The 27,691-nt window shown below is 44.3% G+C and overlaps 1 protein-coding gene across 1 annotated transcript; it reads right to left on the bottom strand.

The window, feature by feature from the left end:
* Nucleotides 1-5,614: 5,614 nt before the first annotated feature.
* On the bottom strand, nt 5,615-27,274 carry METAP2 (methionyl aminopeptidase 2). The gene is made up of 11 exons (XM_088454581.1): nt 27,014-27,274; nt 23,498-23,602; nt 23,195-23,260; nt 16,116-16,218; nt 11,523-11,684; nt 10,751-10,932; nt 10,574-10,668; nt 10,386-10,482; nt 8,605-8,708; nt 8,386-8,501; nt 5,615-6,496 (listed from the first exon to the last, which is right to left on the bottom strand). Exons 1-11 carry the CDS (start codon nt 27,168-27,170, stop codon nt 6,244-6,246), a joined length of 1,440 nt encoding a protein of 479 aa, XP_088310707.1. The 5' UTR covers nt 27,171-27,274; the 3' UTR covers nt 5,615-6,243.
* Nucleotides 27,275-27,691: the final 417 nt, after the last annotated feature.

Genomic DNA, 27,691 nt, shown 5'->3' with positions numbered 1-27,691 from the left:
GTTGTGAAGGGGTTTTTCTTCACCAGGAAAATAATTCTTTTGTCATCCACCACAGTTGTTTTCCGTGGTCTTCCGGGTCTTTTGGTGTTGCTGAGCTCTCCGGTGCGTTCTTTCTTTTTAAGAATGTTCCAAACAGTTGATTTGGCCACACCTAATGTTTTTGCTATCTCTCTGATGGATTTGTTTTGATTTTTCAGCCTAATGATGGCTTGCTTCACAGCTCTTGGAATCTCATATTGAGAGTCGACAGCAACTGATTCCAAATGCAAATGTCACACCTAGAATCAACTCCAGACCTTTTACCTGCTTAATTGATAATGAAATAACGAGGGAATAGCCAACACCTGTCCATGAAATAGCTTTTGAGTTGATATTCCCATTACTTTTGGCCCCTTTAAAAAGTGGGAGGCACATATAGAAACCGTTGTAATTCCTACACCGTTCACCTGATTTGGATGTAATTACCCTCAAATTAAATCTGAAAGTCTGCAGTTAAAGCACATCTTGTTTGTTTCATTTCAAAGCCATTGTGGTGGTGAATAGAGGCCAAAATATGAAAATTCTGTCAATGGCCCAATATTTATGCACCTGACTGTATAGTATGCAGGAGTGCATAGGAAAAAGGAGTGTTATCCCTTGTTAACATTCTTTCTTCAAAGTCCACAGTGAAACAAGGGGGTGTAGGTGGGACCTGGAGGACCGGACACCATCAGCAAAGCTTTTTCAATCCCAGGATGCTCTGGGCCTTCCTCCTATACCCCGCCCACAGCCTGAGGGTACTTCAGTTTTGTTAATAAGCCCAAGGCAGGATAGGAGAGAAGGAAGACTGGTACATTGAAGAATCACACTCTCACACAGCGAAGGAAACAAGTGACCAAGAGAAGATACCCATAGAAGCCAGGTGTGTCAGGGTGGGTGCACTGAGGACTTTGAAAAGTTAACAAGGGTACGTTTAACCATAACTCTTCTTTTCTTCTTCAGGGTCCATAGGGCTCCACAGGGAGCCAATGGGGATGTCACAAAGCCGGCAGGAACACTCTTGAGCTGAAAGGAGAACCCACGCCTGAAGGAAGCCTCCTGAGAGGCAAACGTATCAAAGGCATAAAACCATGTGGCTGCCTTACATATGTGTTCAGCAGAGTCACAACGCCGGGCTGCCCACGAGGGACCCACAGAGAGAGTAAAATGAGAGAAGCCAAACAGCAGAGTCTGAAATTGGTAATGTTGCTGTCATATAGCAATCCGGAGATATTGTTGATGAGAAGGCGCTATAGGTACATGTAGGCAAGCGTCTTGAATGGCCAGAGACACCATAAAATCCACAGGCTCCACAGCCAGGATAATGGAACGGAGGGTTTCCATACGAAACCTGGGCACGCTGATAAACTTGTTCAGAGATTTGAGGATAGGCCAATGAGACCTGTTGGGCTTCTGAACTAAGAAAAGGGTAGAATAATACCCCTTGCCTAGTTGTGAGGAGGGAACCAGAATTATTACTCCTGAATTCAGTAAGGACTGAATGGCTTTTTGGAGCAGCAGGGCCTTGCTTGGGTCCGATGAAGGTCCTGTGCAAAGGAATTGCTGGGATAGGGCATATCCATGTGAGACCACTTCTCTTACCCAGGCATCTGATGTGGTCCGATGCCAAAACTGGGCGAATTGAAGAAGTCTGCCTTCCACCCAGGGAGAGGCCCGTCCCGTCAGGCTGCAGCCTCGTCCTCAGATTTGGTAAGTGGGTGTCTAGTAGCCCAGGTCTGTTTGGTGGCCTTAGCTGATGCCTTGGACGGGCATTTGTTATCCTTTTCTACTGCTTTTATATTCAGTGTTGTGTCTTGTTGCATGTGTATTAAATTACTATACCTACTGCTCTTCCTTTCTCAAACGAGGATGAATGGGAGGCGTCTATGAGCTAGTGAAGATTTGAAATAGAGAAAAGAAACCTTGATGAGTATCCAACATACACTTTACATGTGAGTAAGGTACGCCATACCTTACACATTACCTCTTTTTGAAGTATCTGTGATATATAACTGCAGAGGGTAAAAGATAAAAGAAACCTTGATGTGATTATCCCTACACTTTGACTTGTGAGCTTGGGTACGCCTGCATCTAAGAATATATTTGGACTATTATATCATCATATTAATAATATATGACTAGAAAGAATTGATCATAATACCACTATCATTAAGGAGATGTTTTTTTTTTTATATATACAAAACGGAGACCACCTGAATCTTTGGGATCTCTACACCAAAAGAACGATTGGCCGCAAGGATTCTTTCTTATCATTATACAAGGATTAAGTATCTTTTAGTTTATTTTATTGATTGTATATCCAGCACCATCTTGTGGCACGATACTTTCATGTGCATATATTATTAAGGATTGTGAGATCCTATATTTCGTGCTGCACAAGAGGCTGCAGGTGTTGCACACTCGTATAGCTTTTGTTTCGATATATCTTGTACTAGCGATATGTCTGAATGACGTCGTTCAGACAAATCGCATCGGCTGTGTACCCAGCTTAAGAAGTTTATAGCTTTGCTCTAGTGGTCCTTTAAACCATGACTAGCCCATGTGTCTACACAGTAAAAATTGTTAAAGGTAGATTATAAACAAAACTGTAATTTCAAGTTGAGACCACACCTAAACAGCATTAATTTTATTATTAAATATAATTTTTTTACCTCTATGAAATAATTATTCTGAAGTGGGAGTTGTTTGCACATCCCCTTTGAGTGTTTGTAAATGTGATCAGGCACGACCTTAGCTGAAAACAGTTGTTTTCCAGGGATACTTTGCACAGTGGGCCTGATTCAGACCCGGTCGCAAGCACTGAGCGCTTGCAACCAGGTTGATGGTGGCCCAGAGCGAATGCGCACAACGGAGCCGGCTCCATCGTGAGCATGTGCGAGACCCGGACAGCGACAGGCAATCAGTCGCTCCGAGGTCTCGCACCAAAGGGGGCGCGCTGTCGATGTTGAGTTACAGCATGCCACCTTTGGTGGGCGGGCCAGGGGTTGGCTGCCCAGACAGAGGCATTCCCATGGGAACGCCTACCGTTTGGGGGCGGCCCCACTGACATCACAAGTGATGTCTTTGGGAGAGCTTTCGGCTCTGTTTGAGCCGAAAGCTCTCTGGGGCTTGCGGCCACGAGACCCTACCAGAAGGGTCTCGTCGCAAGCCCAATGGTCTTGACCATCGCGACCATCATCCTGGCTGCTCGCATTGGCTGTGGGTGGCAACCCACAGCAATGCAAGCGGGCCAGGAGACCGCTCCATTAAAAAAAAAAAAAAAAAAAAAAAAGACGCCCTGATTCAGAGCAAGCACTCTGTCAGAGCATCCGGCTCTCAATCAGGGCCAGTGTCCAGACCAGAGTTTCCACTTTGAAATTGTGAGATTTCCTTATCTCTAACTGTTTTTTTTCCTAATCATTTCCCTGTAGAAATGTTGTACTGAAGTGATGTAATTATATAACAGGAGAGCTAACTACAGCCAACAAAAATTCAAAGCTGAAAAGGAAATTTTATCCAACCAGGGGAGAAAAAAAAAAATCCAAAATTTAAAACACTGGTCCGGTCTGGACATCTAAGCAACAGGAATTTATCATTGAACATAGGATGGTGGTTCATTGTTTGCATTCTATGGGCCATATTCAATTAGAGGCGAAAAGTCCATTATCGGCAATGACATCATTTTCACTTATCCCCATATTCAATTTGAAAGACTTCAAAATTCATCACCACTTCTTTATATACACATAAAAGCACCTCCTGCGGCCATTTAAAACCCCCAAATACCTTTTGCAGCCAATTCAGGGGTGACCATAGTGATCGCCCATGTCAGACTATCTTTGGGCATATGGGGGGGTGACAGGACTTTTCGCTACTTAACTTTCCACCTAGTCCCATTTTCATTGAATACGCGCCCGATGCAATATCTCCTGGAAAAACGACAATGATGGCGAAAAGTTCAACCTCCAACTTTTTGTCTCTAAATGAATATGACCCTTAAAGTTCTACAGTAAATAGCAACTAACAAATTTCATTTGGTCAATACAGAAAAATAGGGACATTTGCAGAGCAAATTTTAAACAGCTAGGATCACCGGAAATATGCATGAGTAAGGGCAGAGCTGTGCTCAGATCTACATTACAAGCTACGGTGAAGGAAGAGGAGCATGGGATTTCCCTCCCACTGGTGGATGGAAAGGAGCCATGGCTAACTGTTGGGTGAGATACACAATTTTAAAGCTTTGCAATGAAGCAATTAATTTTTCCCTATATCTATTTGTTATGTATCAGTAGTGGTTACCGATCAGCATGCTTCCACATTGTTATATTAACATTTAGTAGAGGTCATTTATAGTAGAAAAGGACTACTACACAAAACAAGCTTTCAACCCACCCCATAGTTTAGTTTGGATTATGGGTTTGCAAAGCAGTGGGGAGTAGGTGTGCAAAATATACAAATGATGACTGTTTTAATTAATTTTCAATGATTTGTGGTCTAAAAAAAAAAAAACAGTGTCTATCACATCTAGAGTTTGGTTTGACAGACAGGTGTCCACATACATTAGCCCCTCTAGTCACGCCATGCCGTGGTAAGACTCGGTGACGCCGAGCATCTTTTCATGCAACCTTTTACCTTCCAATTTCTCTACATTACAGTATCACAGCCCTAAATGTAATCTGTGCGCAGAAGAGGAGGTAGACTTAACATATAACCCTCTGGTACAACAACTACCTGAGTACTGCAAATGAGGAATAAGATGATCAATTATACATACCGCAACTTAAGGCATATGCTGGAGGAAAAAAGGCACAATAGTGTGGCATAATGTGGCATATAATGAACTAGGACACTACTATGCAGCATAAAAGCAACCACCACTGCGAAGAAAGTCTCTAGAATCATAGGGGTTGAGGGCTCCTTCAAATGTTGCTATTGGGAGCAGTGTATATTCCTAATGATGGACATACACAAACATTTATATATTCAGTATAAATATCACTATCTCTAGGTCTTTACATGGACATCTGACCATGGCTTCCTTACTCTGTCCTCTGGTTAAGAGCCTAATATTCCCTCTTCTTTATTTAGCGATACCAGTGAAGTAGCCATTGTTTGTAAACTGTTGGCTTTTAGACTATACCCACTAGAAATTATGAACTGCATTTAGTTTATGTGGAGGTTACCAGTGCAGCCAAGTCTGTGGGCTTATTCATGCCAAACACATGGGGAAATGCTTCTCAGTAGTATCACATTTACTGCAATTAACTAAAATTATAAGTTTAAACCACACTGACATGCACCAGGAAGCATACAAAATATGCCTAGCAAGCTAATCATGCATTTAAAAAAAAAAAAAAAAAAAAAAGGAACTACATAGATTTGGTAAAAACTAATTAAAAGCAGCATTTAAATGTCCCTGGGTACATAGCCTAGAAGTGGTAAATGATAATTTACCATGGCACTGCCATTGTGTGTACTAATTAAAAACTATGAAACACCCAGAAAGGAAAATCTACTAAAAGGAGTAAAGACAAAAAACACCACAACTCAAATTATATCACTAAGGAATATATAAGTAGTACAAAATCTAATTAGAAAAGATCAAACAAGAGTTTTTAATGCACTAGTTAAACAAAAAATAAAATAAAAAACAAAAAACACAACACGGCTGCATAATATTTGGCTGATGGAAACTGTTCCCCTGTTATTAAACAAGTGAAAATACATGATCATAGAATGTTACGGTGATGTATATACTAAAACCCTAATTCAGGTAATCCTATAGGCCATTCAGTTATACAAATACCTCAATTCAACTCCATGTTAAGTGGATGGTTTCTGATGTGAAAATCCAGGTTTTTTTTTATTTTTACAAAATGATTTTCAGGGAATTAAAATGAAATGCTTGTATCTGCAGAATCAAGCTTAAGAAACTTGTAGTAATATATGCGAATATAAATATTCCAAAAGCAAAATATTTTTTAACATAAAATTTAGCATCATCACACATTCCCTGAACCAAAGAGCAGAACAAAGGAAACTTCTTCCCCTCTTAAAAGATCTGAAAGTTAACATTGCCAGATTGTTAGTAAAGCTATACTTTAACCACATGTTCAATTCCATATGTGGACAATATCACATCTGTTGCAAAAGCCTTTTTCCGAACCACTGTTACGCAATTTGCTTCCACAGAAGCCGTACTTAGACACTGCATAGAGTTCTACATTAATAGTCATCTCCTCTGCTCACAACTTCTTTGCAAGTTGGGCGCAAAAGTATGGTATGCTCAAATTGTGCTGTGTAAGAACCTTTGATATCGCAGAGAGGTGGGTATGGGTCTACTATACCCAAATCGCACAGGTTCTTTAGCGCCATTAGGTATTTACTCTCTCCAAGCCGGTCCAACCATCTGCGACAGAAAGCGAGCGTGCCAAAGCTCTCATTGATGACATTCAATAAGTGTTTTGCCCTCGGAAGCCTGAAGAAAATAATTCTGTTAGCAAATAACCATTAGTAGAATACAAAGTATTACATTTGAATTGAAGTGTTATAACTAGGCTACAGTGCAGTTATAACAGTCATAAAATGGTTACCCTCTTCACAGCAAAATACATCTTCTAAGCCTCACAATAAGACTCATAGCAGTGAGACACACACACAGTGGACCCAAGTGAGAACAGAAACATCCAGAGCACTCAAGGAGGAAATAAAATAAATGAAAAATGTCCTGGAATGCTGCGTTTCTAGTGTTCACCTAGAGCAGGGGTTCCCAACCAGGGTCCTCAAGGCACATTAATTGTCCAGGTTTTAAAAATAGCCATAATTGAGCACAGGTGACTTAATTAGTACCTCAGTTATTTTGATGTAACCATCTATGCTCAAGCATGGACATCACTAAAACCCAGACTGTTAGTGTGCCTTGAGGACAGACTTTGGGAAACACTGCCCTAGATCGTACACCAGAATGACCCACCAGCAGTTGCACAGTTGCCACTGGGGAATCTTTAGTTCCAATGATTTTTCACTGCAAACTCCTTTTCATTTTACAACACTCCTTCACTTACCAAGTAAACCTACTTTAATACTCAGATTTCAAACCCCTAATCAGTCTTTGCTACCTATAATTGTTTTGGTACCTACACCTGCATTATTTCACCCTTTATCATCACCTAGTTCAAAAGCAATTCACATTGGACAAGATTGCTCATCATGCTAGACCTAACACACCCATATCCACCCACAGTTCCTCCTCCTTCAAAAATCAAGCAAAGAAATCTGTCCTCCTCTCACCCCCTCGATGCTATTGCCTCTGAAACAAATTGTTCAAGCTGCATGCCCAGCTCACCTCTTCAGCCTGTCTGTTGAACAAGCCGAAAGCAGTGCTCATCTCACAACCACCCCTCTAATCTCCCTCGCCATTAACACAAATCCCTCAGTCTCCAAAATACTCTGCTTTGATGTCACCCTCCATCTCTGAAGTATTTATTAGAATATGTCCCTTTCCTACCAGTGTCTTATCCTCATCTTTCCATTTTACAGCAGCAACCTCCACCTTCCTGCCATTACCCTCATCCATCTGTCCACATACACTCACTGCTTCACATGCATCACACTACTCCGCAACTGGCTCCCCAAATACTCCAGAATCCAATTCTAATTACCTACACCTAATAAAGTTTCAGCTTCTCACCCTTCATTAAGAACAAACTTAATTCAAATACTGCCACCTTGACATTTATGGAATTACCGACCACACTCGATCAGACTCTCCTTCAAATATTTAAGCTCTCTAAATAACCCACCTCTTTACCAAAGCCTACACTATGCTCACCTGATAAACACACAAACACATACATACTAGTACAGTCTTGCATCTTTACCAATACCCGCTCATTCTCACTCCCTTCAGGTCTGCACTTTAACAACAGATTATACATTCTTATGAGCAGGGTCCACCCCATCCTTTATCATCATATAAATATCTAATTTTATGTATACGCTTTTCCATACTGAGGAGCACTGTGGTTGCTTAAAAGTAATAATACATTCAATTAGAATAAGATACTTGGAAGGCCAAGGTGAACATTTCATGATCACAGTACTATCCAGTCATCACTAAAAAAATATGGCAGTGACACGGATACCTAAAAGCAACTTGCTTCACCACATTGTCCATTCAATCACATATCTCAATAAAAAAATGCTGTGTACAAAGTGTGACCACTAAGCTGAAACATTGCCAATGGCAGGACATTCCTATAAACTTGCTGTTTGATTGCTCCTTGCATATGAAACATTTCCAATGTAGTTAAAAATAAAAGCTCTCTCACAGTATGTATTGGAATATAATTCAGTACAATATTTTACCTAATTGGCACATGTCCAACATCAAAGTTTTTCATGTAGTGAGAACATTCCATGTCGTCGTGAACAACGCCCTTTCCAGTGCTACCAAATGTTTCAATTGCATACACTTCACCTTCCTGAAAGACATGGAAACTTTTTACGTTTCAGATTAGGTTATATTTTCTTTTTGCTGGTATAAGAGGAAACTTGGTGCTGCTACAATGTGGCATCAGCATGTACCTCCATTCGTGTTGCTTCACCTCCTTTCACAATAGGTACGGTTTTGCCACCATGTATTCTGTAAGGTCCAATGGAATGGCCATTCAGATTTCGGATGGGTTTCACTTAAAAGAAAAGAAAAAGGTTTGACTTCTCAAAATACTTCAAAATTATGAAAGGTTTCTAAAGCACAAAACCTTTCAGCCTTTACATTACAGTATATATGGTAAAGAAAAGGGGGCAACCGCACCCGTGCGTGACCTTCACTTACATATCACATTAACACTAATATCAGTTTTCAGATAAAGAGGTGCTACCCACTAAACACATCTGGTAATATGCGAGAAAGAAAAACAGTGTAATGATGCACTGGTCACATTAAAATTTAAAACTTTCACTTAAGACATTATTATTAACAACAATAAAATAGATAATATTCACATAACCATATCCACTACATATATTGTATCATATTGTCATGAGTAGGGTGAGAAAATATTGTTAAAATCCGTGACAGGAATTCATAATAAACACACATGACAGATGGAAACTTCCAAATAATCAAAGCGATCAGTCCTGTACTTCTCTCAAGAAACTGTATAGCAGTTTTAACTAGTGTCTGTTAAGAGCAACTATTGTTGCAAGAACAGTCAGATATACTGAGATTAATAACATTTTATAAGTCTCTACTGAATTAGAAACGTGTAGAGGTGGAGATTCAGAAAATAAAGTGCAATAAAAGAAACGTTATGCTAGCACGCAGAGAACAACTTATTTCACTTAATATCCACCTCTACATGTTTATAATTCAGTAGAGGCTTATACTGAGTTTAGTAACATTGTATATCTGTTAAGTGCAACTATTGTTGCACAGACATAGACATGTGCCTAGAACAGCTTCCTGCTGCCAGAAATCGCTGTCGCAGTACCACCAGAGCGTCCTTTGGATGCTCCAGACTCCAGTGTGTAAAAATCCCTGAAGCATCCATCCTCAGGAAGCGTTTTTGCTGGTGCTGGCGGCCCGGATGTGGGACAAGAGATCAACAATGTAAAGGTCGACATGCAACAGGTTGACAGAGACAACAGGTTGACACAAAATGTTGGACCCTTTTGTTTTTGCAATTTAACCCAAACCCTTGTTTGGGTTAGGGTTAAACCTATCCCTAAAAAATTTAATAGGAAGTATTTTGGTCTAGTTATAGTCAAAAAGGGTCATTTGACAGCCTCTAAGCGACAAAACTAATGTGCCAATTCAGTTGTGTGTGTGTATATATATATATATATATATATATACACACACATACACACACATACATACACACATACATACACCAGAACACAGCTACTCTGGTCCATGCCTGTTCAGACCAATCATATAGGGCACACAAAATCTCACCAGACTTGGTGAAGTGACAGGGGACATTAAGTGGTCAATTTAAAGTGCGAGTCAGATTCAGACCAGGATTTGGAAGAGAAAAAAAAATAAAAATAGCATTACACCCAGTCTTCCATTACACAAAGTTTTACAGTTTAAACCTGAGCAATCTGCATAGCATCCTATGAAACTATCCACTCAGATCATTTTTTTTTATGGATTTATTCCATTTATGAGTTTGTGTGAAGCATTTTCAAAGGGGGTACTCATTTCCCAGTTTAAAACAAATAGAAGGAGCAATCTATAAATAGAGAATACATAAATGAGAACAAAGAACATTTGCTATGAAAGGCTCATGACTTCCAATAGTAAAAGTTTCAATATGACAAACATAACCGATGACTGACATACTATAAACTACATTAACCTTGATATGTTTTGCCATCAATTTCAACCTCATATGATTCCATAACTTCTTGAACTGCTTCGCCAACATCACAGAGACGCACATCAATACCAGAACACTGAAAAAAAAAAAACATAGAAGTACACAAGTGAATTAGGCTGTTTAGACCCAAGAGACTGAAGCCTGGGATTGTACATTAAGAAACATACTCTTATTCCAGTGTTTGTAGCATCTCTGACTGCTTCTAGCAACTTGTCGTACTTTGGATTGAATGTGACTGTGAAAGCACAGTCAATTATACGACCTGTAAAGGGCACAAAACAAAATGACTTAGAACTGGGAAATGTTAGTTGCTGTAAGTGTGCAGATCATTGCATTGTATTTACCATTGATGTGTGTTCCAAAATCAATTTTGCATACATCATCGTACTGTAGCACTGTGGTATCCCCAGCATTCGGAGTGTAGTGGGCTGCACAGTTGTTTAGGGAGCAGCCTGTGGGGAATGCAAGACCAGCATATAACCCATTCTCTTTAATAAGCTTACGAGAGCAGTCCTCCAGTTTTTCACTGAAATACAGAAGGATGGGCACAATATAAATAGAAAGAAAGCATCCTTTATCTAGATTCTAGAACTACAAAACACATTTTTTTCTTTCTTGGGTTCTACTTGTAGGGTTGAGTATGAGATGCCGGCAGTCAAAGTACTGACACCGTCATCTCAACAGGGTTAGGATACGGACACCTGTCGGTAGGTATCCTAACCCTTCCCCTACCACTCCCCACACCCTTAAGCTAACTTTTCCCTTTAGTGCCTAACCCTAAGCTTCCCTGTCCCCTCTCTACTTACCTTCAGGATGCCGGCACCGGGATTCTGACAGGTGTTGGGATTCCGGCACCGGTATCCCATGTGCCGGGATTGTTACTACATCCCCATTTGTACAAACCTAGTTTATAGTGCTGCACAATAAGCTGGCAGTTCTTAAGAAACTTAAAATGGTACAGTCACAAAACAGAAAAATAGAAAGTCATGACCATTTACCATCACTAATAAAAAGGTCAGAAGTATATAAGTGATTCAGCTTAACTACTTTTCTTGTTGCTACAAAGTAACTGTTTGCACTAATGAGGTGCTACATGCTTTACTAGCTAAACCTTACCAGATTTCAGTCATAGTCAAGCCTGGTTTGATCCAACTCCTGACATATTTCCTCACTTGTCTGTGAGCCTCGGCAGCTTGTCTAAAATCAGCCCATATTTCCTCACTGGCCTGATCCAGAGCTTTTTTCTCATCACTTGTTGTCCTCCATGCCGCAGAACGCCTAAAACATGTGAAAATACATGCAGAAAATAATAAATCCTGTTTCAGCACCAGAAGTTTAACAGTGTGTGGCACCTGTAATCTGTAAATTGCCTGGAAGGTGAACCCTAAACGTATGAGTGTGGAAGACTGATCAGATAATCCATAGCAGAAGTCACTGTTTTGTGCTCATTTCACAACAAATCCAAATTTGCATTAAAGACAAGGCCATACTGGGCTAGAAACATTCAAAGGCAAGTCATACATACTGTACCCAGGCCCCCGTCCTCAGGAATGTAAATAGAACAGTGCACATGCATATATTGTATAACACTAGTTCTGTCTGAGCTCTATGTATGACTATATATTCCCCCCCCTTTAAACAGCTACTCCTCTCTTGGTAAATTAACAGAGGGGCAGTTAAAGGGAGGAGGGGGCACACAGATGGTTATATCAAAATCAGGTTGTTTTTCAGGATTTTTTTTTTTTTTCTTCTCACTTGCCTCATAGTACAGACCAGTGATTATGTGGTTACAAACCAAACAGAATTCCCCCTTGAAATGGAGTAGAAAGGATTTTTAAAACACAAAAAGACCCACTCATGGATTTACTACCATTTTTGGTTAAGAAAAAAAAGTTCCTAAATTTCATTCTTCAATAACGTTTAGAGATGAGTGGCAGATGAGCTCAGGGGATTCACCACACTGCTTCCCACACAAGTACAGTGGTGTCTATATGGCACAGGCAGCAGTGCGACGTTCCTGGGTGATTTGCCACTCTCACATTTAAGCTTTAATGAGGAAAGTCACCCTGGAATGGATATTCAAGCCTTCAGCGTCTCTGGCAAGTTGACCATGAATCAGCCTCCCTGGTACCCTCTCCTATGGCACCAATTATCTTGACAAGTCGAGTGTACTGAAACATTTGACACTGCTAGGAACGTAATAGAATCAACAGCAGTGGCATGGAAGGTCATATGACAGTGTTGTGAATGAAAAGGGGTTTGGATTTCCTGCACTGCAGTTAGAAGGCTGTAGAGGAAAGAAAAAAAAAAAAAAAAGACCCAGCACGGAGAAGTGATTAGTAAGAAGAAAGGAAGGGGAGAGACAAGGGTGGTGGGAAAATACAGTGGTATACTGAGATTGTGGTTATTTTCCACCTATTTTGTCCGCCTTGGCTATGGTATCCCGACGGTCAGGATGCCAATAGCAGCATCCCGACAAATTTCTGTTAGTTGAAATTAGATCTATACTTTAGCGCAAACCACCATCTCTCCACACTGGTTTATGCTACTTGGGCTCTAAACCTAACCCTCTACCTGTATATCCAGTCTCCATTTAGTTACTGGCTCCTGGTATTTCTGTCCTGTATCAGCATAGCAGTCTGCCTTGCAGTGTTTCAGTTCCTGTGCCTCATACTTCACTTCTACGCAACTCTGCAGTTAATCAGTACCTGTGCCTCCTATCCTGTCTCTGTTCTCTATTATCTGTGGTTCACTGCATTCTAGTATCCACCATTTCTAGGGCAAAACTGACTGGGGGAGTTGCGTCATGAAGGAGACACTATACAATGACATCATTGATGGAGCTATTCCCGTAACCACCCTGCAATGTTTGATCTGCACTTCGGGCGATTCTCTATAAAAAGTTCTTATCCACATTAATGTTGGAGAAATTTTGGGGTGAATAACCAAGATTCCTGTATCTACTGGGTCAAAGAAATTAAAGTAAAAGCGGAAGAAATAAGAGCCATTTCTCTACAGTGTCCTGAGAAAGTAAGACTTATTATTTCAGGTGGACTGGATTGTATGTTGTGGACACTTCTATGCAAGCCACTGTAGCACCGTATTTCTGTAAGTGTTCTAACCCTTCCCCTAAAGCTCCATGTAACCATCCCGTCCTGCAGCCTAACCCTAATCATCCATCTCCGAGAAACATCAGGCAATGGTTGAAACTGGGCTTCTGTAATAAGATTAGGTCCTAAGGAGCTACAAAACAACCTGATGGAAGGACAAAATATTTTACTGCTTGGAAGCTACTGGTTTGAGTTATCAAATCTTTTGAAGCCGACTTTGTCCCCAGAAAAACACTCAAAGCTTATACCTGGAATTTAAATGCAAATAAAGCAAGACACAGTACATATTGCAGAATATTAAAATATGTGGGATATTGACTTCAGTTGAATCCACCTTGGATCTGCACCAAGAAATAAGCCTTCTCCAAACACTAATAAGCTATTGAGGAATTCTTCTCTCTTACTTGCATACAAATATTACTGACAGACTAATCAGTCTCCCTTTCTATTCCATGTCATTAAATGTAGTTGTTCTACATTTGAGTAGTAATAAGTGAAGGATTGGACTAGGCCAGTGTTGGCTAACCTTGACACTCCAGCTGTTATGGAACTACATAACCCAGCATGCACTGCTACAGTTTTGCTATTAGGGCATGCTAAAACTGTGACAGGGCATGCTGGGATATATAGTTCCACAACAGCTGGAGTGTCAAGGTTAGCCAACACTGGACTAGGCACAATGGAAGAGACCATGGCTACCATAAGCCACAGGTGCTGTGGTAAAAATGGGAGAATTACTATTACTACTTTTCTTTCTCTTAGTAGAGGAGAGAAAAGGGAGGAAATGCATAAGCTAGTTGGAAAGTCTGCGGAGTGACAGTGCACCTACTCCTTCCGCTCCCTTTATGTAGTCTCAAGAGAAGTATATTGGTACTTTTACTCAAATGCTATTACATCCACTTGAGACAAATCTCGTTATCAGTAGCTGAAAGGCTTCCTGATTTTAGACCTTCCCCCTGGAAATCCTTGCCCTTAGGTCAGATTATCTGTCACATCATCCTATTTGCCTAGGACCTGGAATGCTTAGAGTGACTTAAGGTTTCCATCAGCCCAGAATAACAATGGTGTTATTTTCTTCATCATTGCTTTGCTTCTGTTGCAGCCTTGATGATTTATGAAGGCCACCTCTGTTCTGTTGTCCGAAACAACAACAGTAGATAAAATCGATTAATGAATGATCACATTGCTTTTATTTCTAGTATATTATGTGAAGGTTCCTTACTTTCTTGGACCACGTCACCTGTGTTATTTTTCAGTGAAGATGGGCTCCCTCATCCTATAGCACTAACAAACACCCCCTCCACTACTGGTTGCTTCCACTAGATCAAAAGCATCCTCGTATTCCACGATACCTTAATGCTATGATCCAGAGAAGCCCGTTTCTTATCCCACAGCATTAGGAGTTCTAACTGTAGGTTGCATATGTGCAATCCTGCCTAGGGAAGTACTTCTCTAGTGGAAGAGAGCATTCCCAATAGTTTAAGGGATTTTTTTCTTACTGTTCTACATAGACATGTCTGTTCTTAATGTGCCAAGTACTATATCCTCAGGACTCTCTAGTGACAAAGTTTTTTTGTATGATATTTATTACAACTCCAACAACATTATCAGATGTGAAGAAATTAGAATACTTTTCAACTTAATCACAATCCAACCAAGTGTCTGCAGAGATGTTATCACTTGTAATGTTCTGTTCTACACGATGATGTCTTCCAGACATGGCCACACTACCCAGTTTTCTTTATTAATGTTACTAGTGCATTTGTAATGGTTCTTGGAGATGCTGCCAGTCCAACAGGCAATCAACTGGAAATGCCCTAGCTTCCAAACCTCAGGAATTCTGTGTTGTGCAGTCACATGGACACAGAAAAACAACATCCTAAAGATCTATGGATGCGTGGGAAACCCCATTCATCAACAAATGTGAGCAGCTTCATATGGAATCACTGCACAGCAAGTTACTGACTCCATACACGCTGCTTGGCACTGGCAAGTCTCTTCTGACCTTAAGGTAAAGAAGAGCTTTTATGCCAGAAAATTACAATATCACTGAATCTAATTTGTCCTCGAACAAAAACTTTCCTAAATAGCAGAGATCAGTAGAGCTATATTTGAACTAGGAACCAGGAATTTTGAAGCCACTTCTGAGGCACCCTGGGTAGCCAGTCCTGTCCTTGGATCTGCAGCATGACTTGATGTATCCCACAGGACCATCCAGATACGGTAAGCACTTGTAGAATGGCAAAATAAAACACACCATATGCCAAACCTAGAGACAGGAAAAAACTCTGGGAAGAAGAGCTCCGTCCCCAGGGGGCGTTTTCATAACCTATTTGTTTCTACCTATCTAGAATGGACTCAGACCCATAAGACCTGCTGTGGAGTATTGAAGTAAAAAAAAAAAAAACATATCAAGACATATGCTTGTTTATGTAGCTCACAAAGCTAATTGTTATTTGATTGCCATGAATTAATGCACATTTGCACTTTGTTACTATACAACTCCCAGTGAAACACCCCTTACAAAAGTTAGTATTGGAAGATCCAGTGATATAGAAAAAATGATATACAAGCGATAGAGCACACGTCATATACATACCCATCCTGGGTCGCTGGATACTCGCATTCCTGTCCTTTTGGGAACACACCACTCTGATACAGGTCACAAATGGGAATAGAAGGAGGATCAGTTTGGGATTTGCCTAGATGATAAATGCAGTGGTCACTAAATAAATAGTAGACACCGTAATACAACTACTACTGTATTGGTAAGCTCCATGGTCATTTCATTGCACCTACCAAAACAATAATTTTGCCCAGACCTTAATAGCCAATATGCATTTGTAGCCACACAATAAATGTATCTTTGAAGTTAATCCGCAGATTTTATTAACAGAGTTGAGCCACATTTAAAGTGTAGATACAGAACCACATGGCCAGAGGTAGCTGGTGGATTTCTATACTTCTCATTATAAGCCTGACATGATTATTATATTATATTATAGTGAAATCTCAAATGTAACAGCTCCCTGAAAAGATCTGATGCCTATAGTATGCACATTAACCAATCCCCAAGGAACACTTAATGAAATGGAACATGTAAACACTCTTGAGGAGGAACCCAAACAGATAAGTGACCATTTGTAAAACAATAGTATTTTTTAACTAGATAAAATAATATATTAGCAACTAATTCATATAGATTTGCTACTCAAACAACTTCTGTATTTTCTGAGGGCTCAAAACTGCTCGACATTGCTTTCTGAAAGGACTATACAAACAACAGCCATATTTACAAGGATAGTAACAGTACAATCATTTGCCCTACTCCTATGGTGAAATCCAGCTCTTTTGTAGAAGACAATCACCCCCAGCGATAGAAGTACAGTTTTCATTAGCAAAGTTGTCAGCTTGAGTTAACAATCAAATACATCCCTTATATGTAGGTTGCTAAATGAGACAACATGTAGATCAATAATATGAGATATGGTAAGAACTTACCCTTGTTATCTCTATTTCTACGAAGTCCATAGGGTTCCACAGGATACCTTGGGGTATAGGTGTGACGTCAGACGCAGGGCACCAAAGAGTTAAGCTTTCAGCCTCCCAGGATGCACTAGGTCCCCCTCCTATACCCCGCCCCCGAGCCAAGGCACCTCAGTTAGTTACCAAGCCATAGGCCGGAGGAGGAGAAGGAAGAGAGAGAACAAAGATCTGGACACATACAAGAATCACATTCTCACCAGAGGGAGACGGAAAACCGGTGACCAGAGCAAAGCCCATCTGCAGCACAGGTGCGACAGGGCGGGAGTCCTGTGGAACCCTATGGACTTCGTAGAAATAGAGATAACAAGGGTAAGTTCTTACCATCTCTCATATTTTCTACTTCAGGGTCCATAGGGTATCCACAGGATACCTTGGGGATGTCCCAAAGCAGTATCTTTTAAGGGTGGGGACGCTCCTGTGCAGAAAGGAGAATCCGCCGCCCGAAGGAAGCATCCTGAGAGGCAAAGGTGTCAAACCTATAATACCTCACGAAGGTATGGACAGAAGACCACGTAGCAGCCTTGCAGATCTGAACTGCCGAGGCACCACGTCGAGCTGCCCACGAAGGACCCACAGACCTAGTGGAATGAGCCTTCAGAGAAGGAGGGACCGGTAGGCCTTCATGAAGATAAGCTTCAGAAATAGCCATACGGATCCAGGCTGCCAAAGTTTGCTTTGAAGCAGGCCAACCCTTTTTACGGAAGCCAAAGAGGACAAACAAAGCGTCCGACTTCCTAAACGAAGAAGTGCGGTCAACATAAGTCCTTAAGGCCCGCACAACATCCAAAGAGGCCTCACCCACGGAAAGACCCGGTGAGTTAAAGGCCGGAACAACTATTTCCTCGTTAATATGAAACTGGGAAACAACTTTGGGAAGAAACTCGGGCCGAGTGCGGAGCACTGCCCTGTTCCCATAAAAAACCAAGAAAGGGGGTCTACAAGAAAGAGCCCCTAACTCAGAAACACGTCTGGCCGAAGCAATGGCCAGAAGGAAAACAGTCTTAGCTGTTAGCCATTTAAGATCCACTGAGCCCAGTGGTTCAAACGGCGGTCCTTGGAGAGCCCTCAGGACCACAGCCAAATCCCAAGGCGCCACAGGTGGAACAAAGGGCGGCTGAATGCGGAGAACACCCTGCATAAAGGTGCGCACATCCGGGATTGTAGCAATCCTACGGTGAAACCAGACAGATAGGGCCGAAACCTGTACCTTCAAAGAAGCAAGGCGAAGCCCATGATCTAGTCCCGCTTGCAGGAAGGCGAGAATCCGAGACAGACGAAACTCCCGCGGTGCATAACCTCTCGGTCGACACCACTGGAAGAACGTATGCCACACGCGATGGTATATCCTCGCGGAAGACGGTTTCCGAGCTCGTAACATGATACGCACCACAGAGCTGGAAAACCCCCGGGACCTCAGCATGGCCGTCTCAACAGCCACGCCGCCAAAGACAGCCGAGTCAGGTCCGGGTGAAGGCAAGGACCCTGAGACAGAAGGTCCGGTCGTAGCGGCAACCGCAGAGGAATGTCCACGGACAGACCCTGAAGGTCTGAGAACCAGTGCCGTCTGGGCCACGCGGGAGCTATCAACAGGAGCGTCCCTCCTTCCTGTTTGAATTTCCGGATTACCCGTGGAAGAAGGGAGACCGGAGGGAACAGGTATGCGAACCGGAACGTCCACCGGACGGACAGAGCATCCACCAGAGACGCCCCTTCGTCTCTTGTGCGAGACCCGTACACCGGCAACTTGTTGTTGTGCCGGGACGCCATGAGGTCGATTTCTGGAAGACCCCACCTGTCCACCAGTAGTTGAAAAACGTCCGGGTGCAGGGACCATTCCCCCGGATGAACGTCCTGGCGACTTAGAAAGTCCGCCTCCCAATTGAGCACTCCCGGGATGAAGACCGCTGATATGGCCGGAAGATTGCGCTCCGCCCAAACCAGGATCCGAGAGACCTCTACGAGAGCCGCCCGACTGCGAGTTCCTCCTTGCCTGTTTATGTAGGCCACGGTGGTAGCGTTGTCCGACTGGACCTGCACCGGGCGACCCTGGAGAAACCGCTGTGCCTGCTGGAGAGCATTGAAGACCGCACGGAGTTCCAAGATATTTATTGGAAGCTCCGCTTCTGTCGGCGTCCACCTGCCCTGGAACAAGTGTGGACCCGAAACTGCTCCCCAGCCCCGAAGACTGGCGTCCGATGTCAACAGGACCCAATTTGGAACCCAGAACGGACGTCCCTTGTTGAGGTGGGTCGTCTGTAACCACCACGTAAGGGACAGGCGAACCTCCTGGGTGAGCACAATCGTCTGGGACTTCAGAGACTGAGTCAGCCCGTTCCACTTGGACAGGATCAGGTGCTGCAGAGGTCTGGAGTGAAACTGGGCGTATTCCACCATGTCGAACACCGACACCATGGAGCCCAGTAACCTCATCGCCGAGTGTAAGGACACCCGGCGGCTGTGCAGACAACTGCGCACCCTTGACTGTAAAGCAGAGATCTTGTCCTCCGTCACGAAGATCCTTTGCTGTCCCGAGTCCAATAAGGCTCCAAGATGCAGAATCCTCCGAGACGGGATTAGAGTGGACTTCTGCCAGTTGATTAGCCAGCCGTGCCGTTGCAGCAGTGCAATGGTCAGGTCCAAGTGGCGTAACAGGAGCTCTGGAGATCCTGCCACCAATAACAGGTCGTCCAAATACGGCAACATGCGGACTCCCTGCAGCCGCAGAGAAGCCGCCATGACCGCCATCACCTTGGTGAAAACACGTGGTGCTGTTGCCAGGCCAAAAGGTAACGCCCGAAACTGGAAGTGGTCGCTGCTGATTGCAAACCTGAGGAACTGTTGATGGCGCCAAAGAATAGGGACATGCAGGTAAGCGTCCTGTATGTCCAATGACACCAAGTAGTCCCCAGGTTCCAGCGCCAGAATGATGGACCGTAGGGTCTCCATCCGAAACTTCGGGACCCGCAAAGACTTGTTGAGTGCTTTGAGGTTGAGAATCGGACGATATGACCCATTGGGTTTCTGTACCAAAAATAGATTTGAATAGAAACCCTGGCCCCTCTGGGAGAATGGAACCGCCACTATAACTCCAGCCTGGAGCATAGTGTGCAATACCTTCCGCAGCTCCGTAGCCTTGTTCCGGTCTGATGGGAGACCCGTGGTGAAGAAGCGAGCCGGGGGTCTGTGCCGGAAGGAGAGGGCGTATCCGTGGGAAACCACCTCCAGAACCCAAGTGTCTGTCGTAGTGGTCGACCAACACTGGGCGAACTGTAGCAGGCGGCCTCCCACCCTGGGATCCCCCAAAGGGAGGCCCGGACCGTCAGGCCGCAGGCTTGTCATCTGGCTTGGGGGCCGGACGTCTGGTACTCCATGCCTGCTTCCGGGGCTTGACCGATTTCTTAGGGCCAGCCTGTCGAGGAAACGACTGTGGTTTGGGCCTGCCCTGGGCCCTAGATGACCGAAAGGACGATGGTCCCGAACCAGAAGGAGCAGCGGCCGACAGGAGACAGGCAGATTTGGCTGCCGCCAGCGTGGCCACAATCTTATCCAGATCCGGACCGAAGAGAACTTCTCCGGTAAACGGCAACGCTTCCAGACCTTTCTTGGAATCTGCGTCCGCCTTCCAGGATCGCAGCCACAAGGTGCGACGAGCAGCTACCGCTGCTGAAGAAATTCTAGACACCAGAGTACTAATGTCTAGAGCCGCCTCGTTGATGTAGGTGGCCGAATCACGGAGATTGCCAATCAACTCCGCCTGATCGGCCGGACAGTCGGATTCAAAAGAAGCCTCTAATGAATCCGCCCAGCGCTCCATCGCTCTGGCAACCCAGCAAATGGCCATAGCCGGCCGTGCTGCCCCCCCTGCAAGGGAATAAGCGGACTTCAGGCAGATTTCTACCTTGCGGTCCGTAGCATCCTTAAGGGAGGACATGGATGGCATCGGCAATGTGGCACTACGGACAAGACGGGTCACGTGAGAATCCACCTGTGGAGGGGATTCCCACTTCGCAAAATAATTATCCGCGAACGGATAAGCCACCGCCAGGCGTCTCTGCGGCTGGTATCTTTTGCCAGGTTGTTTCCACGCCTCCTCTAAATGGTCCACCAACTGACCCGAAAGAGGAAAGACTGTGGCATCGCCCTTCACATCTTTGAAAAAGGCATACTTAGATTTAGTCGCTGGGGGAACTTCGTCCTCAATCACCAAGGCTGTGCGGACCGCCCGAATAAGTCCAGGAATATATACTTTGGACTTAGCATCAGCGTCCTTAGTATGGAGAGGTTCCTGATCGTAAGGATCTAGAATCTCCCCATCATCAGACGTCCCTTCGTCATCCTCATAAGGAGCGGACAGAGACGCCACCGGCCTTTTATGAGACCGCATCACAGACTCCCCTTGCAACACATCCGACAAGTGCTGTACAGAACTCGTCAGGGAGTTAACCCACGCTGGCTCCTGAGAACCCGGGAGCGGGGAAATAGGGAGACTGTGGGGTACCACCAATTGTCGTGGGAACCCCTGCATGGGTGACGACACCACAGACTGCTGGGACAAACCCATCGGAGTAAACGCGGGCTGCGGAGCTAACTGGCCCACTAAAGCTGTTAACGCCTGAGCGAAACAAGCCCAGGGCGGCTCCTGTACCGGTGCTGTAACCGTAATAGGCCGCGCCATGGACAAACACTGCCGGCAAAGGCCCTCCGCGCTACCCTCCCCCTCCGCTAACGGTACTTTGCACGTGGTACACTGTAGCCGGAGGGGAAAATCACTTTCAGACATGATGGCACCACGTATGTGACCTCTCTCACCAATTAAGTATTAAATAGGCGAGAGACCACCCTGCAGCACCGCACCGCAAGGGCTTTAGCAGAAAGAACAGGGACAGTAATAAAGCTGACAGTTTAGAGAAGAAAAGATTACAGGCAGCAGCGCTAGCACAGTCACATACAATGCAGAAAAATAACAATTCCTGCACTAACAGCGCTGATCACTCAACTACACAGACACAGGGCCTGGTAGGACACAGCGCTGCATACACAGACCTGACCACAGCGGAGGAGAGGTATGCGGGGGGACCCAGACCACGATGCTTCCTTCCAGCGCTTCCAGCAGCGTTCACCATGCGTTCTGGAGAAGATGGCCGCCGAGGAGCAGAGAGGAGGCTGGCCTGGGGGAGGAGCGCTGCCACAGGACCAGTCGGCAGCATGCAGAGAGGGCTGTGTGCAGCGGGGGAGGCGCCGGCTGTGAGACAGGGAAGGCGCGCTCCCCTGGCATGCATTTAACCCCTGGGACGCCGCAGCGCTACCGCTCTGCTGCGGTCCGCTGTCCCAGGGGGTAGTGGAAGCGCAGGTTGGTCGCCTGGCTCCACGCTGCAGCCAGTCCCCAGGGAGCCCCCTGCCTGGGGACTTAGGACCATGTGATCAGCGGGGACCCACCGCGGGACCCCGCTGCTTACCTCTGTCCCCCTTGAATCCGGCCATGGTCCGGAGCATCTGGGGTCACCGCTAGCTGTGACCCCAGACGCCCACCAGCATCCCCGGATCAGTACCGGCGTTCTGGTACCGGCGGGGTGTAGGGAAGACAGCATGGACGTCAGGACTGACTGTCCATGCTGTTCATCCAGTTGTGCAGCCACAGCTGCATGAAGAATAAGCTTATGGGGCTCTTCTAGCCCCCACTCCAACAGGTGCACCCGACTCCGGCCGGGCACCAAACTAAACTGAGGTGCCTTGGCTCGGGGGCGGGGTATAGGAGGGGGACCTAGTGCATCCTGGGAGGCTGAAAGCTTAACTCTTTGGTGCCCTGCGACTGACGTCACACCTATACCCCAAGGTATCCTGTGGATACCCTATGGACCCTGAAGTAGAAAATAATGTTTTTTTTCTGTGTATTAAATGAGAACAATCCAACCTCAATTAGCTGTAAGTTTGCAACCTGCACATAAAACAAATATTGCATCTAACTGTACCTTTATATTAATGCTGGGCCAAAATCAGTTCTAATGAAGATGCATCACAGGACTTTGCTGCTTATGTTGTATAATGCCAAACTAGAACATGCATATATAAAAATCAGACAACTTATTAAGCGCCGAGTTATGTCAAACAGATACCATAATAAGGCAAACTTACTCCCTTTCTTCTTCTTCTTTTTCTTCTTCTTCTTGCCAGCTGCACCATCTCCTTCTCCATCACCATCTGGGGCAAGGAGTTTGAAAAACATCATAATCACCTTACAACACAAACGGTTTTAGAACTAAAATGTCATCGCAAAACTGGGAAAAAATAAAAAATAAAAATTAACTTTTTTCCAACAAAATACAATTTATTATTACATTGGAAATGGTGGCCATAGAAGTGAACTCCATGGTCATTTTATCTGCATAGGCACTTTAAATGTATACACCAGTGTTCAGAATTCCCAAATATCCATACCATCTTCCTCATCGTCCTTGTTTTCAAGAGCTTGCTTCTCCAACTGTTTTGTTAAATCGTCGACGGCAGGAGCTGCAGCTCCCACTTCGTTTTCTGCTTCTTGCCCTAAAATAAATATACATTTATGAAGATTTACATGTTCCTGCATTTGAGGGAAAGAATAGTTCAATTATAATGGCAAACAAAATGAAAAGGAATGCAACATCTATGCACTCAACGAAAAGACTCCTCTATGCCAAAGTAAAATTGTGTTGTGATATACAGAAAATAACTATGTAGCTGTAGTTTTTTTGTCACCCAGTTTTGGTCAGCAAATTCAAAATGGAAATTCACATTGGTAATTAACAGTGGTGTGTGCTGGAGGTGTGGGGAATTATCTATCATTTAGATAAAAGCACTAGTATTTATCCTGATCCAACACACTTTTGCATACCACACTGGTATTTTTTTAATCAATTTTAAGTAGCTATAGTTTTTAAAACAGTGTGCTCCAGCGACTTGACAGTGAAAATTACACCAGCATATCTACACCATCACTTGTACTAGCGTCTTGGGCCTTAAACAGGTGGCAAAGCAAATACCTCAAAACGGTAGATTTTAATGTGTTAAATAAGTTTGTCCCAGTAATTTGGCAGCAGAAATCCTCAAAGGTGGGTGTTTACATGGAATCCACTTGTATTTAGCCTGGACAACAAAGTTTTATATACAAGAACTCAGGGAAAGTGAACACCAAACCATTTTTACCAGTTGTAAAAGAAGCTAATTTTTCAAGGGTTACATAATTCTGAAACAAATTGATAGGAAAATTCCAGTGTGGTCCCTTACTTGAAGCTCCTTTGCAATTACCCTATTTTAAATGCAGCTCTGCTTAATATTGCTGGACTTGCAATGCACGAAGTCATTCCCAATTCCGCTCATCCTTTCTTTGAGTGGGGTGCGTGCAGTAACTTGGCTCCACTGAAACCAGGACCAGTGGTGGTGGTCATACTGAAAGATAACCAGTGACCTTGTCCAATGTAGTCACTAGGCAGCATGCTTTTGAGTTCTGCAGAGTTCAGATAGAGATTCTGGCAGACCCTCTTAGTACAGTAATCATCTGAGGGGCCAGAGAGACTAGGGGTGGTGCTGTGCTCGCTAAACTGTCTCCCTCTGTGACCAGATAAACCTGCTGCTGTAGCAGATCTAGGATAATAAAAATAATACATAGAGAAAGCCATAAATAGAGCTAGACCACAGCTCCTTAGGGTGGGTACACACCTAGACCGGCAATCGTGCCGATGTTCAGGGCGATTTGCCTTCACCCTGGACATCGCAAGATTGCCGGTACACACTTAAAAGATTTAATGGACGGAACAATCACTGTTCCATCCTTCATTAATATGTACAGCCTCACATGTGATATCGTGTGATTGACTGTGCAGCACAGCCAATCACATGATATCACATGCGACCGCGTAAATCGTACATACACACTGCATGATATGCCCAATTTGTCATTCTGATTTGGCTAAATCAGGCCGATATTGTTCAGGGGTGTACACACCCTTAGAATCATGTATAAAACCCACAAGGAGAGATGTATCAAGCCTTGGAGAGAAAGAGTGAAGAAGTTGCCTAAAGGTGCCCATACATCTGTGACAGTTTGTCACGATGTAGCAATGCGATCAAAAATGCTGATCTGCGAGGTGGAAACGCCAACTGCAAGTCCTCTGGAAACCCCACTGTTAAATCAGTGACCCCACTCAATTTAATTATTACATTTATTTTATTGTTCATGAGACGCTGGAGCATGAAAAAAATAAATAAGCTAATGCATGCGACAAGCATTTCAACAGAAGGAGATACATCCACCATGATGTCAAATATTAAAAAAAAAAAAAACTAAAGCTGCTTATTTGGCCTAAAGCATAGAACAGCTATACTAGACAATAATGCGGGCCGTACGCGGTGCGATAAAGCAGCCGATCTGAGTGGTGCTATTTGGCTGCTATATCGCACCGTGCATGGGCCTGATGTCGGACCGAGCACGCTCTCCTGGGGTCGTACATCGCACCCCCTGATCTTACTGCAGGATCAGTCGATCAGGGGATGCAATGTGTGATCCCATGCAGCGTTATGCAGGTGAGAGAGGGAGGAGCCAGCATATCGGGCGGGCGGCCACTGTTCGCACTGGGTGTGGGGACCTCCCGATAAGTCGGACGTTGGATCCCCTGTCGCATCATACCGCGTAAGCCTCGTTGGATTTATTCATCAAGAGGATATAGATACAGATGTGTCCTCACCCGTCTTTGCTGTAGTCGCGTCAACCAGCCCCTCTTGGTGAACCTGGTCCCATGAGCCTCTGCTAGAGCCGGATGTCTTTTTTGATGAAAATGAGTCTAACAAAAGTGTCTAAGGCGCAATATGATGCGACTAGGATGCACTAGGAGACACTGTTGATTAATTTTATGTGACTTGTATAGCTGTGTGCTACTGAGTCTCTCACTCAATCAGTATGCGAAGTGCTACAATGCAGCAGCCACAGCTTTTTTCCAGGCCAAGTTCTGTTTACAGTCTGTTGCACACAAACAAGTGTCACATCAAAATTAATCAGCAGTGTCTCCTGGTGCATCCTAGCTGAATTGCATGGGTAACTGGACACATTTTCAGAAAAAAAAAAAAACACAGTAGCAGAGTTGCACAGGACCTAACAGCTTGGTTGCTGCTTATATCCTAGTTGGAGAAAGGACCTCTGTGACGTATCCACCAAGTGACCGCTACAGGAGGCTGGACCGCTCCTGCGTTACCATCCACTAGGGCATAGAGGGGGAATAAATATTTGTGGCGAGCATAGCGAGCCACTGTGCCCGAAGCGTGGCGAGCACAGCGAGCCCGCGAGGGGACACTTTTGGTCCCCCGTTAGCATCCCCACCCCTCCCCCTTTCAGGCCGGGTCACGTGGGTGTGACGTCACAGGTCCATCAGCCTTGTATAGTCTAGTACTAACCCTGACAGCTTACTCACGCCTGGCATATCGCACTGCATGGTGCATTGAGGCCAGATGAGCAAGGACACATCTGTATATACTTACACACAGTTCTTTTTGTTATACTGATAAAAAGTACTAACAAAGTTACAAATTGATACAAGACTATATATTTATAGTAGTTACCATGCACTCTCTGGACAAGTCTTCACACACTTGTTTTATTAATTTCTTTCATCGTTTCACCAATTTCAGTTTAATGAACTAGTTGCAAGAAATAAAAAAGTAGTAATAGCAAGACATTGGCGCCAGTAGGACGAGGAGCGCCCCCATACAGCAGCGCTGCATGTGCTTATACCGAGGTGTCATCTCCCACTACCATGTCCAGGGCACGTTCCCATATGTAAGGGGCTGTAACCACGGTGCCCGCCCCCCGAATAAGGACCATACCTAGCGGTCACCTAACGCCCAGCACACCCACTTCCCCGTGATACTGCTGGGCAATCCGCATTCGGGTTACGGCCGGGGCGCTCCCCCCTCTCCGCTTCTCACCCGTTTTATTCTTCTTTTTTTTCTTCCTCTTCTTCTTGCCAGCGCTGCCGTCCCCCACAGCTGCCACCTCGTCCTCCTCCAGGAACCCGTTCACATGCCGCTCTCCGTCCTCCTCGGCCACACCGGGACTCTCCCGTTGAACTTCAACGCCAGCCATCTTACCAGAGAGACAGAAAGAGTGCGAGCAGCTCGCCCCATAGACTTCTCTGTGGTATGGGAGGAGCGCCGCCGCCGATGTGGATGCCGGGATATATGGCTGGAGGACTGTGTCTGTACCGTCAGGTTTGGGTAGGGTTGTGTATAGATCCCCTTCAGTAGGTTTGGGGATAGATCCCCTTCAGTAAATGTACCCTGACGTCATCATTTACTATCCACGTGGTCGTGGACATCGATTGGGAATAGTTACTTGATTCACCTGAACCATACTGTCAGCCAGGCCCGGCAGCAACAGAATTCTCTTGCGGCCCACTAATATTTTTGGAGCCCATTGTCACATGAATATTAAATGCATAAGCAAACAGACAATTATCTGCATCATCATCTTCATCTGTGGCTTAGTGGAAAGAGATGCTGTCTGGCACATCCATAAATCAGAAACCACAACTTTAAATCATTTGGGTGGTCGCTATTTTTTTTAAACAATATTGCAGCGAGTATAATCATGTCTTACATGATAAT

Source organism: Taudactylus pleione, unplaced genomic scaffold (genome assembly GCF_031769625.1).
Source record: "Taudactylus pleione unplaced genomic scaffold, aTauple2 ptg000040l, whole genome shotgun sequence".
Taxonomy (NCBI): Eukaryota; Metazoa; Chordata; class Amphibia; order Anura; family Myobatrachidae; genus Taudactylus; species Taudactylus pleione.
Note: the sequence above shows the minus strand (reverse complement) of the source record. Positions and strands in the feature narration are given on the sequence as shown.

What these genes read in the sequence shown, in the direction of transcription:
- METAP2 (XM_088454581.1), bottom strand. Translation starts at nt 27,170, where the DNA reads ATGGCTGGCGTTGAAGTTCAACGGGAGAGTCCCGGTGTGGCCGAGGAG. An exon ending in AAAAAAGAAGAATAAAACGG is followed by an intron (nt 23,603 to 27,013) that starts GTGAGAAGCGGA and finishes TATTTATTTTAG; the next exon opens with GGCAAGAAGCAGAAAACGAA. An exon ending in AAAGAAGAAGAAGAAAGGGA is followed by an intron (nt 16,219 to 23,194) that starts GTAAGTTTGCCT and finishes TTTATCATCTAG; the next exon opens with GCAAATCCCAAACTGATCCT.